At 45.3% G+C, this 12,138-nt stretch overlaps 1 protein-coding gene across 1 annotated transcript in view; it reads left to right on the top strand.

Annotated features, from left to right (window-relative positions):
• The first annotated feature begins 561 nt into the window (after window positions 1–561).
• Window positions 562–12,138, top strand: part of LOC135538716 (uncharacterized) — a 68,076-nt gene continuing 56,499 nt past the window's right edge. The window contains exons 1-4 of the mRNA XM_064964915.1: window positions 562–792; window positions 3,039–4,034; window positions 4,345–4,539; window positions 5,245–5,797. Coding sequence (XP_064820987.1) covers window positions 562–792; window positions 3,039–4,034; window positions 4,345–4,539; window positions 5,245–5,797 — 1,975 coding nt within the window. The remainder of the gene's footprint in view (window positions 793–3,038; window positions 4,035–4,344; window positions 4,540–5,244; window positions 5,798–12,138) is intronic.

Raw genomic sequence — 12,138 nt, forward strand, 5'->3', positions numbered from 1 at the left:
GGGTCAGGACGAGACGGGAGCATACTGGGGCAACAGAGAATGCAACTGGAGGCACACACCGGGAAGAGAGGGGCGTTGCTGTTTAGAGATACTAACTATCAGTGAAGGTCCAGGTTCCCAGCTTTGGGGGACGGGAAGATAATGAAGATTCTTTTGACTTATCTGGAGAAATAGGAAGAATATATTCATCCTTTAACAGATGAAGAGGGGTTGGCAACTATGAATACTGTTCTACAGGGCACAGCCAAAGACTGCTAGTAAATTGAAAGCTCAAAGTTTGATACCTGGGGGAGGTTCAAGCCTGCATTAATCTGGGCATTTTTCTCTGAAGACTATGAGGCAGAGGGAGAGAAAAGGCTTCAAGGCAGGATTCAAGGCCAAAAAGAGAGCATCCGAGACTTCACTTTTCAGTACAGAGCTCTGTGTATGTGCTGAATGCATGGTCACGCGTGAAGAATAAATATTCAATCTGATACTCTGAAATTGTAACGTGAAATTGGCCAGCATTCTCAGAAGGACAGCCCTCAGTTGTTGAGCTTGTGCGGATTGTGCGGGACCCTCATGGAAACTGGCTGGTCAGGCCAGTCCACCTACTGCATCCGGGTGAATGCTATCGCAGGCAAAGAGCAGTTCAAAACCCAAAGGCCCAGCAAGGACCAGGGAAAGTGCCCACCAGATGGAGGCAAAGGATTAAGATCCAAAGTCCACCTGAATGCAGTTTTGCTTGAACGCTCTAGTAACCAGGGAAGACGACCCCTGACCAAGATCGTAGTTCCTATGATGACGTGGAGGGTAAAGTGCAAGTTTTTTTGTACACATGGTGTTCATTCCCTTTGTTGCAGAAATCCCTTTGTTGCAGAAATCCCTTTATAAAGGAACCCAAAGACTCTCTGACTGCATGCTCTGAGCGAGAATTTGGCCAATGGACAAAACTGCTTTACACTTTCCATGAGGACTTATGGTTGGTGGACACCTTTTGTAATGCACAAGTCACACCTGGCCTTCTCCATTGTGCTGAGTCTGGACTTCCTGTGCAAGACTAGCACATTACTCAACTTCTGGAGAGGTATGTATGGAATGTGAAATGGACGGCAGGAGTAGGTCAGATGGGACGAGCCCAGCTGTGAAGGATCATCAGTGGTAGGGCTATATCTTGCAGCACCCCCTAGTGACCATCTGAGGGACAGCTGCATCAAGGCTCTTGTGGAAAATGCTGAATTGGACACATCCACCAAGGAAGCCTTACACAATCTGCATAATCCTGCACCAATGGCCAAAAGTTTGTCCAGAATGACTGGGACAAACACAGGAGGCAACCCACATGGTCCAAACCACAGTGTGTTGTTATCCATTGGATCTGCCTATCCACTCCCATCAACCCACCTCCGCTGCCCGCTCCTCCACCCTGAACTATCTACCTCCACGTTCTCATTGATTAATAAATACCCACCATATTTATACTCACCTTGTCCTGGTCTGCTTTTGGGTCCAATTCTGGTAAACCCTGACAGAACAATCCGGCCAGTGATGAACCCAGCGGACCTGGACTCCGTTTGCCATACAATTACCCAGCAGGAGAAGATGTTGGGACAACACAACATGGCGCTACACGAGATAGCGGGTTCAATCCGGAACTTATCAGATAGATTAACGAGTATCCAGGATCAGCTCAGGTTGCCGGCGGATCATCCACCACCTGTTTCACCCATATCACCTGCCGATTCGGGAGCGGGTTCCTTCCGTGAGCCCAAGGTTCCGACACCGGAGAAGTACGAGGGAGATCTGGGAGGATGCCGTTCATTTCTTTTACAGTGTGGGTTAGTTTTTGATCTGCAGCCCTACTCTTACGCCACAGATAAGGCTAGGATAGCTTTTGTTATTGAGCTGCTGCGTGGTAGAGCTCTGGAATGGGCTTCAGCTGTTTGGGAACGATGGGACACATGCATGACGTCATACCAGGGTTTCACGGCAGAGATTAGAAAGCTTTTTGACCATCCAGTCCGAGGTAAGGACGCAGCTAAACGTTTGTTCTCTCTTCGCCAAGGAGCTCGCAGTGTGGCAGACTTTGTGATAGAATTCAGGACATTGGCTGTGGAGAGTGGTTGGAATGAGGAATCACTACAAGCGTTTTTTTACCAGGGGTTGTCGGAGCAACTCAAGGACGAGCTGATCTCCTATCCAGAGCCTAGTGACCTTGATAGTTTGGTCACCTTAGCTATTCGGGTAGATAATAGAGTCCGAGAGAGGAGGGAGAAGCAGTGGGGTCCATCTAATCAATCTGAGACTCGGTTACCATTCGGGTCAGGAAGTGGACCAGAACGGGTTGATCATTTTCCCTCACACGGGATTAGTGGAGGAGTCCTGCCGCCAGATCCTGAACCTATGCAAGTGGGGCGGCACGGGTTAACTAAGGACGAGCGCCAACGTAGACGTGAGACCAACAGCTGCCTCTACTGTGGTAGCTCGGGACATTACATCTCCGTTTGTCCTCAGCGCCCGTTACACTGCTCGGCTCGTTAAGTTTGGGAGGTTTGTGAGCGAGCCAGTTTCAATCTCTCAAGAGCCCTGTCAGACCTCGTTTTCCTGCTTCCCTCATAAATAAGAATCCGAGTTTAGAGATTAACGCTTTCATCGATTCAGGTGCGGATGACAGCTTCATTGATGCCGACTTAGTGGAACAGTTGAGGCTTTCCAAGGAGCAATTACCGGAAGCCATTGAAGCAACCACTCTGAACGGCAGTAGTCTGGCACGGATCACTATGAGGACTGAACCGGTTAAGATGTTGTTGTCGGGGAATCATTCAGAGGTTATTTCTTTTTCATTTTGCCTTCCCCCCCCCCATGTTCCTCTGGTTCTTGGATACCCCTGGCTAAGAGAACACAATCCTTCGTTCGATTGGGTGACTGGTAAGGTAACTAGTTGGAGCATTGAGTGCCATGCTAACTGCCTCAGGACTGCCTGTTCTCATGCTGTCCCCAGTCGGGTCAGATAGTCTGCTCCTCCTGATTTGTCCCTGGTTCCTGAAACATTTCACGAGTTGGGTGAAGTGTTCAGTAAGCAGAAAGCTCAGTCACTTCCTCCCCACCGACCTTATGATTGTACAATTAAGCTGTTCCCTGGAGCTGCCTTTCCCAAGGGACGGTTATACAGTATTTCTCGACCTGAGCGGGAAGCCCTGGAGACCTACATAAAGGAGTCTCTTGCTGCAGGTCTCATTAGTCCCTCGTCATCACCCCTGGGAGCTGGATTTTGTTTTGTGAGTAAGAAGGATGGCTCTCTTCGACCGTGTATTGATTATCGGGGTTTGAATGATATTACGGTCAAGAACAAGTACCCCTTGCCCTTGATGAGCTCCGCTTTCGATTCTTTACAGGGTGCTACTGTGTTTACGAAGCTTGATCTACGCAATGCGTATCATCTGGTTCGAATCAAAGAGGGGGACGAGTGGTTGACTGGATTCAATACACCTATGGGACATTTCGAGTACCAGGTGATGCCGTTTGGACTTTCCAACGCTCCAGCAGTGTTCCAAAGTTTGGTGAATGACGTGCTGAGGGATATGATCGGTCTGTTTGTGTTCGTTTACCTGGATGACATCCTGATTTTCTCGAAGGGGCTTACCAGCCACATCCAGCATGTTAAGCAGGTCCTGCAGCGGTTATTGGAGAACCGTCTGTTTGTGAAGGCAGAGAAGTGTGATTTTCACGCCCACACGACATCCTTCCTCGGGTACATCATCTCCAGGAGTGAGATCAAGATGTACCAAGAGAAAGTTCGGGCGGTTCGGGATTGGGCCCGGCCCGGTACGAGATTGCAGCTCCAGAGATTCCTGGGATTTGCAAACTTCTATCGGAGGTTTATCCGTGATTACAGCCGGGTGGCCGCCCCTTTAACTGCTCTGACGTCTTGCACCAGAATTTTCTGTTGGACTCCTGGGGCAGACCGAGCATTTCTGAACTTGAAGAGCCGATTTCTCTCTCAACCTGACACTTCCCGTCAGTTTGTTGTTGAGGTGGACGCGTCTGATGTGGGGGTGGGCGCCATCCTGTCCCAGCGTAGCTCCACTGACGGTAAACTCCATCCCTGCGCCTTCTACTCTTGTCGTCTTTCACCAGCTGAGAGAAACTACGATGTGGGTAACCGGGAGCTTCTCGCTGTGAAGCTTGCCTTGGAGGAGTGGCGTCACTGGTTGGAGGGAGCGGAGCAACCGTTTGTGGTCTGGACTGACCACAAGAATCTGGCTTACGTGCAATCGGCTAAACGTCTCAGCTCCCATCAGGCCAGGTGGGCTTTGTTTTTTTGGACGCTTCAATTTTTCCCTGACGTTCCGACCTGGGTCGAAGAACGGCAAGGCGGACGCCTTGTCCCGGATGTTCTCCAAGACGGATGAGAGTGGGGCCAAGACTGAGACGATTCTTCCCCAGAACCTTGTCGTGGGAGCCGTTACATGGGGGATTGAGGAGGATGTGATGGCGGCCCTTCGGACGCAGCCCGGCCCCGGTAACGGTCCACCCGGTCGGTTGTTCGTGCCTGAGTCGGTCCGTTCTGCTGTTCTTCAGTGGTCCCACGACAGCAAGATAGCTTGTCACCCTGGCGTTGCTCGGACTATGGCGCTACTGCGCAGACGATTTTGTTGGCCTGCCATGGGAGAAGATACCCGGAGGTTTGTTGCCGCATGTCCTGTTTGTGCTCAGAACAAAAGTACCAATCGGCCCAGCTCTGGGCTTCTTCACCCCCTACCTATTCCTCGGCGACCTTGGTCGCATCTGGCCCTGGATTTTGTCACGGGATTGCCCCCTTCTGTTGGGAACACGGTCATTCTGACCATTGTGGACAGATTCAGCAAGTTTGCTCATTTTGTCCCTCTCTCCAAGCTTCCATCTGCCACGGAGACGTCCGAGATCCTGGTTAGGGAGGTTTTCAGGGTCCACGGATTGCCCAGTGACATTGTTTCTGACCGTGGTCCTCAGTTTACCTCTGCTGTCTGGAGATCCTTCTGTTTGGCCATTGGAGCTACAGTCAGTCTCACTTCTGGATTTCACCCACAATCTAATGGTCAGGCGGAGAGAGCCAACCAGAAGATGGAGTCCACGCTGCGTTGTCTTGTCTCCTCTGATCCCACCTCTTGGTCATCTCAATTACCCTGGGTCGAGTATGCCCATAATACCCTTCCTCCATCTGCCACTGGGATGTCCCCCTTCCAATGCCTATATGGATACCAACCTCCATTGTTTCCTTCTCAGGAGAGGGATCTTTCGGTTCCTTCTGTCCAGGCCCACATTCGTCGTTGCCACCGGACCTGGCATCGGGCCAGGAGGGTCCTCCTTAGAGTTTCTGACCGGTATCAGATCCAGGCGAATCGTCACCATATTCCTGCTCCCGCTTTTACCATCGAAGATAAGGTTTGGTTGGCTACACGGGATCTTCGTCTACGGACTGAGTCGAGGAAACTGTCACCAAAGTTCATTGGTCCGTTTGTGGTGGAGAGAATCATTAGCCCTTTTGTGGTCCGACTCAAATTGCCGGCAACGCTTCGAGTACACCCCACCTTTCATGTCTCCTGCCTCAAGCCGGTTCTCCTCAGTCCTCTGTTGCCCCCTCCTCCTCGGATGATCGGAGGTGGTCCTGCCTACACGGTGCGCCGCATAATGGATTCCAGACGGCGGGGTCAAGGTTTCCAATATCTCGTGGATTGGGAAGGATATGGTCCAGAGGAGAGGAGTTGGATTCCTCGGCGTCAGATCCTTGATGACGACCTGCTTCGTGACTTCTACCGTCTCCACCCTGGCGCTCCAGGTAGTCCGCCCGGTGGCGTTCGTCGGAGGGGGGGGTACTGTCACGAATCCCGCTTCCTGAGTCTGTTATTGCCTGTGTTTCTGTCCTGGAGTGTATTTCCGGTGTCCTGTAACGCACCCTGTCTGGTTGCCGGGCGAATTAGCTTGTTGGGAGATCGATGTTCACCCGCACCTGTATCAGTAATCTGTACATCTGTCCTGATCATCACCTCTCCCCTTCAAAAGCTCTGACCTGACATCCATTCCCTGCCGGATTGTTAGCCATGAACACCATTCACCCGGAACCCACACCCCATCCCTGTCTGCTCGTCGCCAGTGTGTTGTTATCCATTGGATCTGCCTATCCACTCCCATCAACCCACCTCCGCTGCCCGCTCCTCCACCCGGAACTATCTACCTCCACGTTCTCATTGATTAATAAATACTCACCATCTTTATACTCACCTTGTCCTGGTCTGCTTCTGGGTCCAATTCTGGTAAACCCTGACAGCAGCTCACCCTGCATTGCCATGTCTACCCCTGCTAAGCCTCCCAGTAAATGCAACAAAAACAATTAAGAATCCCAGAAAAGTGCAAAATAGGCCACATTATCATATGTAGCCTAATAAACAAGGTTCATAAAAGTGATAACTTGCTAGTAAGAAATAACATTCATATACTGAATATCTCTGAAACTCACTAAGGTAATACCTTTGATACAGTAGTAGCAATACATGGTTTCAATATCTTCAGAAGAGACAGGAATGCCAATGGTGGAGGTGTTACCAAGTCATATTCCTGTAAAGCTTAGAGAGGACCTCATGTCAAATGCTGTTGAAGTAAAATGGCTACAGGTTCACCTCCCTCCCCTAAAGACCATTTTTGTGGGAAGCTGCTTTTGACCACCAAGTGCTAACAGTCAGTAATTGGATAATATGTGTGAAATGCTTGGTAATCTATGTGATATCAACAGCGGTACACTACCATTCAAAAGTTTGGGGTCACTTTGACATTTCCTTGTTTTTGAAAGAAAAATAACATCAAATGATCAAATACAGTATAGACATTGTTAATGCTGTAAATGACTATTGTAGCTGGAAACAACATTTTTTTATGGATTATCGACATAGGCGTACAGAAGCCCATTATCAGCAACCATCACTCCTGTGTTCCAATGACATGTTGTGTTAGCTAATCCAAGTTTGTAATTTTAAAAGGCTTATTGATCATTAGAAAACCCTTTTGAAATTCAACCCTGATCTGTACTTCTCCACAAATTTGTCCCTGACCTGTTTGGAGAGCTCCTTGGACATCATGGTGCCGCTTGCTTAGTGGTGTTGCACACTCTGGGGCCTTTCAGAACAGGTGTATACATACTGAGATCATGTGACACTTAGATTTCACACAGGTGGACTTTATTTAACTAATTATGTGACTTCTGAAGGTAACTGGTTGCACCAGATCTTATTTAGTGGCTTCATAGCAAAAGGGTGAATACATATGCACACACCACTTTTCAGTTTTTTAAAGTCTTTTTTTTTCATTTCACTTCACCAATTTGGACTATTTTGTGTATGTCCATTACATGAAATTCAAATTCAAATCCATTTAAATGACAGGTTGTAATGCAACAAAATAGGTAAAACACCAAGGGGGATGAATACGTTTGCAAGGCACTGTACAATTCTATTTCACAGTAAATTAACAACACATTTTCAGCACACTTACAGGGAAAAGCATTCAACATGTACGGCACTTACATACTTACACTTCAGTGCAGCTTTTGACATTATCGGTCATAATCTGCTGCTCGAAAAACATCTGTTATGGCTTTACATCCCTTGCTATATTGTGGATTGAGAGTTACTTGTCTAACAGAACAGAGGGTGTTCTTTAATGGAAGCCTCTCCAACATAATCCAGGTAGAGTTAGGCAATCCACAGGGCAGCTGTCTAGACCTCTTACTTCTTCAAATCTTTACTAATGACCTGCGTCATAATGGTTCTGAGTAAATCATGTGTGTCTATGTATGTCTCAACATCTATGTATGTCCTGTGTGTCTATGATGCCTCAACTATACATTTCAGCTACAATAGCAAGTGAAATCACTGCAACACAACAGAGAGCTGCACTCCGTTTCAGAATGGATGGCAAAGAAATAAGTTTCTCCTATCGTTCACTAAACCCTAAACCTCAACTATTTATTGTAATGAATAATGTGGAAATTGAGCAAGTTCAAGACATGGTCAAAAGACATGGTCATGGTCAAAACATATTGATACAACAGTAGCTAAAATGGGGAGAGATCTGTCCATAATAAAGCACTGCTCTGCCTTCTTAACAATGCTATCAACAAGGCAGGTCCTACAGGCCCTAGTTTTTTCACACCTGGACTACTGTCCAATCGTGTGGTCAGGTGCCCCATAGAATGATTGATGAAAATTTCAATTAGTTCAGAACAGTGCATCACGGTTGGCCATTAAATGTATGCAGATAGCTAACATTAACAATATGCATGTCAATCTCTCCTGGCTCAAAGTAGAGGAGAGATTGACTACAACACTACTTGTATTTGTGGGAAGTATTGACGGTGAATGCACAGAGCTGTCTTACTAAACTACTAGCACACAGCTCAGACACCCATGCATATCACTCAGACATGCCACCAGAGGTCTCTTCACATTCCCCAAGTCCAGAGCAGACTATGGGAGGTACACAGTATTAGATAATGCCATGACTCCATGGAACTTTGTTCCACATCAACTAACTCATGCAAGCAGTAAAATATGAAAACGATACACCCCATGGAACAGCGTGAACTTAAGAGATACACAGCCACAGACACGTATACATGATAACGTATACACTGTACACTCATGTACACTTGGATTTTGTATTGTAGATATGCCTGAGGGCACACACTTAATGTGTTGTGAAATGTATTTTAATGTTTTTTAATTGTATGTAACTGCCTTAGTTTTTCTGGACCCTGGAATAGTAGCCACTGCCTTTGTTGCAGCTAATGGGGATCCATAATAAATACAAATACCACACGCATTTAAGGTCAAATAACAACCCAATGTTTATTACCCAAGACGAACTAGTTAGCAGCAGCCAGCTCGCTAAATGTCCATAAATGTTTCATGTGTTTTTGACCCCAAATTAATTCAGTTGGTTCACAGCTGATTTTTGTATTTTAACTTATCATACACTGTAAAAAAATGGGGGCGAGTGCGTTGATTTAACGTACAATTGTCAGACAACCAGCTGCAGTAGGATGGTGAGTTTGCTCAACAAAACGTTGAGCAACAAAACATTCACTCACAACAAGACGTTTTAGTGTGAAAATGTTGTTCAGCAAACCTCCAATCCTATTGTAACTGGTTGTACCACAGTGGTATGTTAAATCAACATGTTCATTTCTTTTAGTGTGAGTGTGTCTGGTGGGGATAGACAACTTCAATATGCATGCGTTGACGCTTGCGGACGCACGAGCACGATTGGCCATTTACAGTTAACTGAATTGGCAAAATTGTAAATCAAGATTGCTAACTGAACCACTGCAATAGTACATCATGGGCAAGTCCAGTACATCATGGGCAAGTCCAGTACAGCTGGGCTCGGCTTGTGTTGTGAGAAATGGTTAATTGGGATATTAGCAACACACTGGAAGGCATCTCAGGAAGTATAATGAACTTTAGACATCACTAGACCAATCATCATGGAGTGTATTTCCGATTCGCTGTGGAAATAGAATAAATGTATAGGTGAAAAGGAAATTAATATTTTCACTTATGCCAAGTTTGCATATGTTATTTTCAGAGGACAATAAAAGACCAACTGCAAAGCTATGTAATTATGAAATCCTCTTTATTTACGCTTTACTTTAAAATGTTATCTATATTAAATCTTAACTTTGCTTTATTATCTTCTCTTTATGTTGTTTTCCCTCCTGAAAGAAACAGATGTAGATTTTGTACCACTGCAGGTGCGTAGTGAATTTGGGCCTTAAATTTGGCTCACTAATTGTTTTAATGGCCTTTAGATGAGCAATCGTTATCTGCAAACGTAGAATCTCACGGATGTAGAACGAATAAATGCCTTGACATCGGCATTTGCCTTCCTAATTAAGCTATACGTGTTTTTCATCAAATGAATGCATAAACTATTTGATTAAGTCAGAATTTGATTAGATATGAAGTGGCAATTAATGTCTTTGAATACCGTTTTCCCACGACGCAATCAAATCATATTCACAGAAAAGTAATTATATTATATAGAGAATGAAACTTTGTTTTTCTCGTCTCATAGGAACCATGTATAAAGTGCTAGTCAAAAGAAATGCACTATATAGGGAATAGGTTGCCATTTGGGACGAAGACACGATCTGGCTCTCTGGAATCTATTAGATGCCATTCACATACTTTTCAAAAGGTATGCTTTAAAAGGTACACTTTTGTACCTGTGGACTATGTGATACACTATTGGCTATTTTACGGTACCAACTGCAAGGGTACAACTCTGTATCTACAGTACAATGGAAAGAAGAGGTAACTCTGGGTCTTCCTTTCCTGTGGCAGTCCTCATGAGAGCCAGTTTCAACATCGTGCTTGATGGTTTGTGCGACTGCACTTGAAGAAACTTTCAAAGTTCTTGAAATTTTGTGGATTCATGCTTTAAAGTAATGATGGGCTGTAATTTCTCTTGGACTTGGTCTTTTACCAAATAGGACTACAGTGCCTTGCGAAAGTATTCGGCCCCCTTGAACTTTGCGACCTTTTGCCACATTTCAGGCTTCAAACAAAGATATAAAACTGTATTTTTTTGTGAAGAATCAACAACAAGTGGGACACAATCATGAAGTGGAACGACATTTATTGGATATTTCAAACTTTTTTTAACAAATCAAAAACTGAAAAATTGGGCGTGCAAAATTATTCAGCCCCTTTACTTTCAGTGCAGCAAACTCTCTCCAGAAGTTCAGTGAGGATATCTGAATGATCCAATGTTGACCTAAATTCCTCAGTTATTCTGCGCTCTGTGCATTTAGACGTGAGTGCTCTGAAATCGAAGTAGATAGCCAGAGTAAATTTACCAGATACGTCTATTGACAGGTGTTGCAGTGACATCATGAAAATGTTATTGAAATGGTTACTTGCATAGTGGAGTCTTTTGTTTAAACATGTAGCTAGCTAGCTAAACAATGAACCATAATCCCAACTCATAATGTTACTGCCCTACATGAATCTTCAGGTAACTAACCAACCAGGTTCAATGTTAACTACCTAACGACAGGCTATAACTAGCAATGCAAATGGCTCTGAGACACGAATAATATTACTAAAGTTCACAGATAATACATGTAACATTAGCTAGCGAGCCAGCCTACTAACGTTAGCTAGCTACCTAACAGTACACTTTAAGTTGAAATGAAAACGACTTTCTGAAAAAAATTGAAACGTGTCATTTCTGAAAATGTAGCTAGCTAGACTATCTTACCAGTATACATGGATGGACCCTTCTCCCTCTCTTTCACAGATGCCATGGTTGCACTTATTTTGAAAATGTAATCCGTAGACAGGTGTTTTATAAGATGTGCCGGAGAAGAAGGCAGACGTTTATTTGCATTTTTTGTCATAAAAAAAAACTTTTGTACATAATGTTGCCGCTACCGTCTCTTATGACCGAAAATAACTTCTGGACATCAGCACTGCAATTAATCACCACGGATTGGCAGAATCCTTTTTTTTCTTGTAGGGAGTCTGGCGAGGAACGATATACTGCTTTCCTGGGAACAGGCCCAGATCCCCGTCATTTGCGTGAAGGGGAGGCGGAGAAAAAGGGGCCGAAGGACGGGCTGCCTTCTGAGAATTCGTAACCGATCGAATAAACCACCCCCACTTACTTCCATTCTGCTAGCAGACATGCAATCATTGGACAATAAAATAGATGACCTACGTGGAAGATAAAACTACCAAAAGTGCATTCAAATCTGTAATATCTTATGCTTAACAAAGTTGTGGCTGAACGACAACATTATCAACACACAACTGTCTGGTTATACGCTGCACCGGCAGGATAGAACAGCGGCATATGGTAAGACAAGGGGCGGCGGACTATGTATTTTTGTAAAAAAAAACAGCTGGTGCACTATATCTAAGGAAGTCTCGAGCTATTGCTCACCTTGGGTAGAGTATTGCATGATATGCTGTAGAACACAATCTGTATTTTTCGTAGCTGGTTACATACCACCACAGTCAGAGGCTGGCCCTAAGACAGCATTGAATGAGCTGTATTCCACCATAAGCAAACAGGAAAACGCTCACCCAGAGGTGGCGCTCCTAGTAGCCGGGGACTTTAATG

Source organism: Oncorhynchus masou, chromosome 1 (genome assembly GCF_036934945.1).
Source record: "Oncorhynchus masou masou isolate Uvic2021 chromosome 1, UVic_Omas_1.1, whole genome shotgun sequence".
NCBI classification, from domain to species: domain Eukaryota; kingdom Metazoa; phylum Chordata; class Actinopteri; order Salmoniformes; family Salmonidae; genus Oncorhynchus; species Oncorhynchus masou.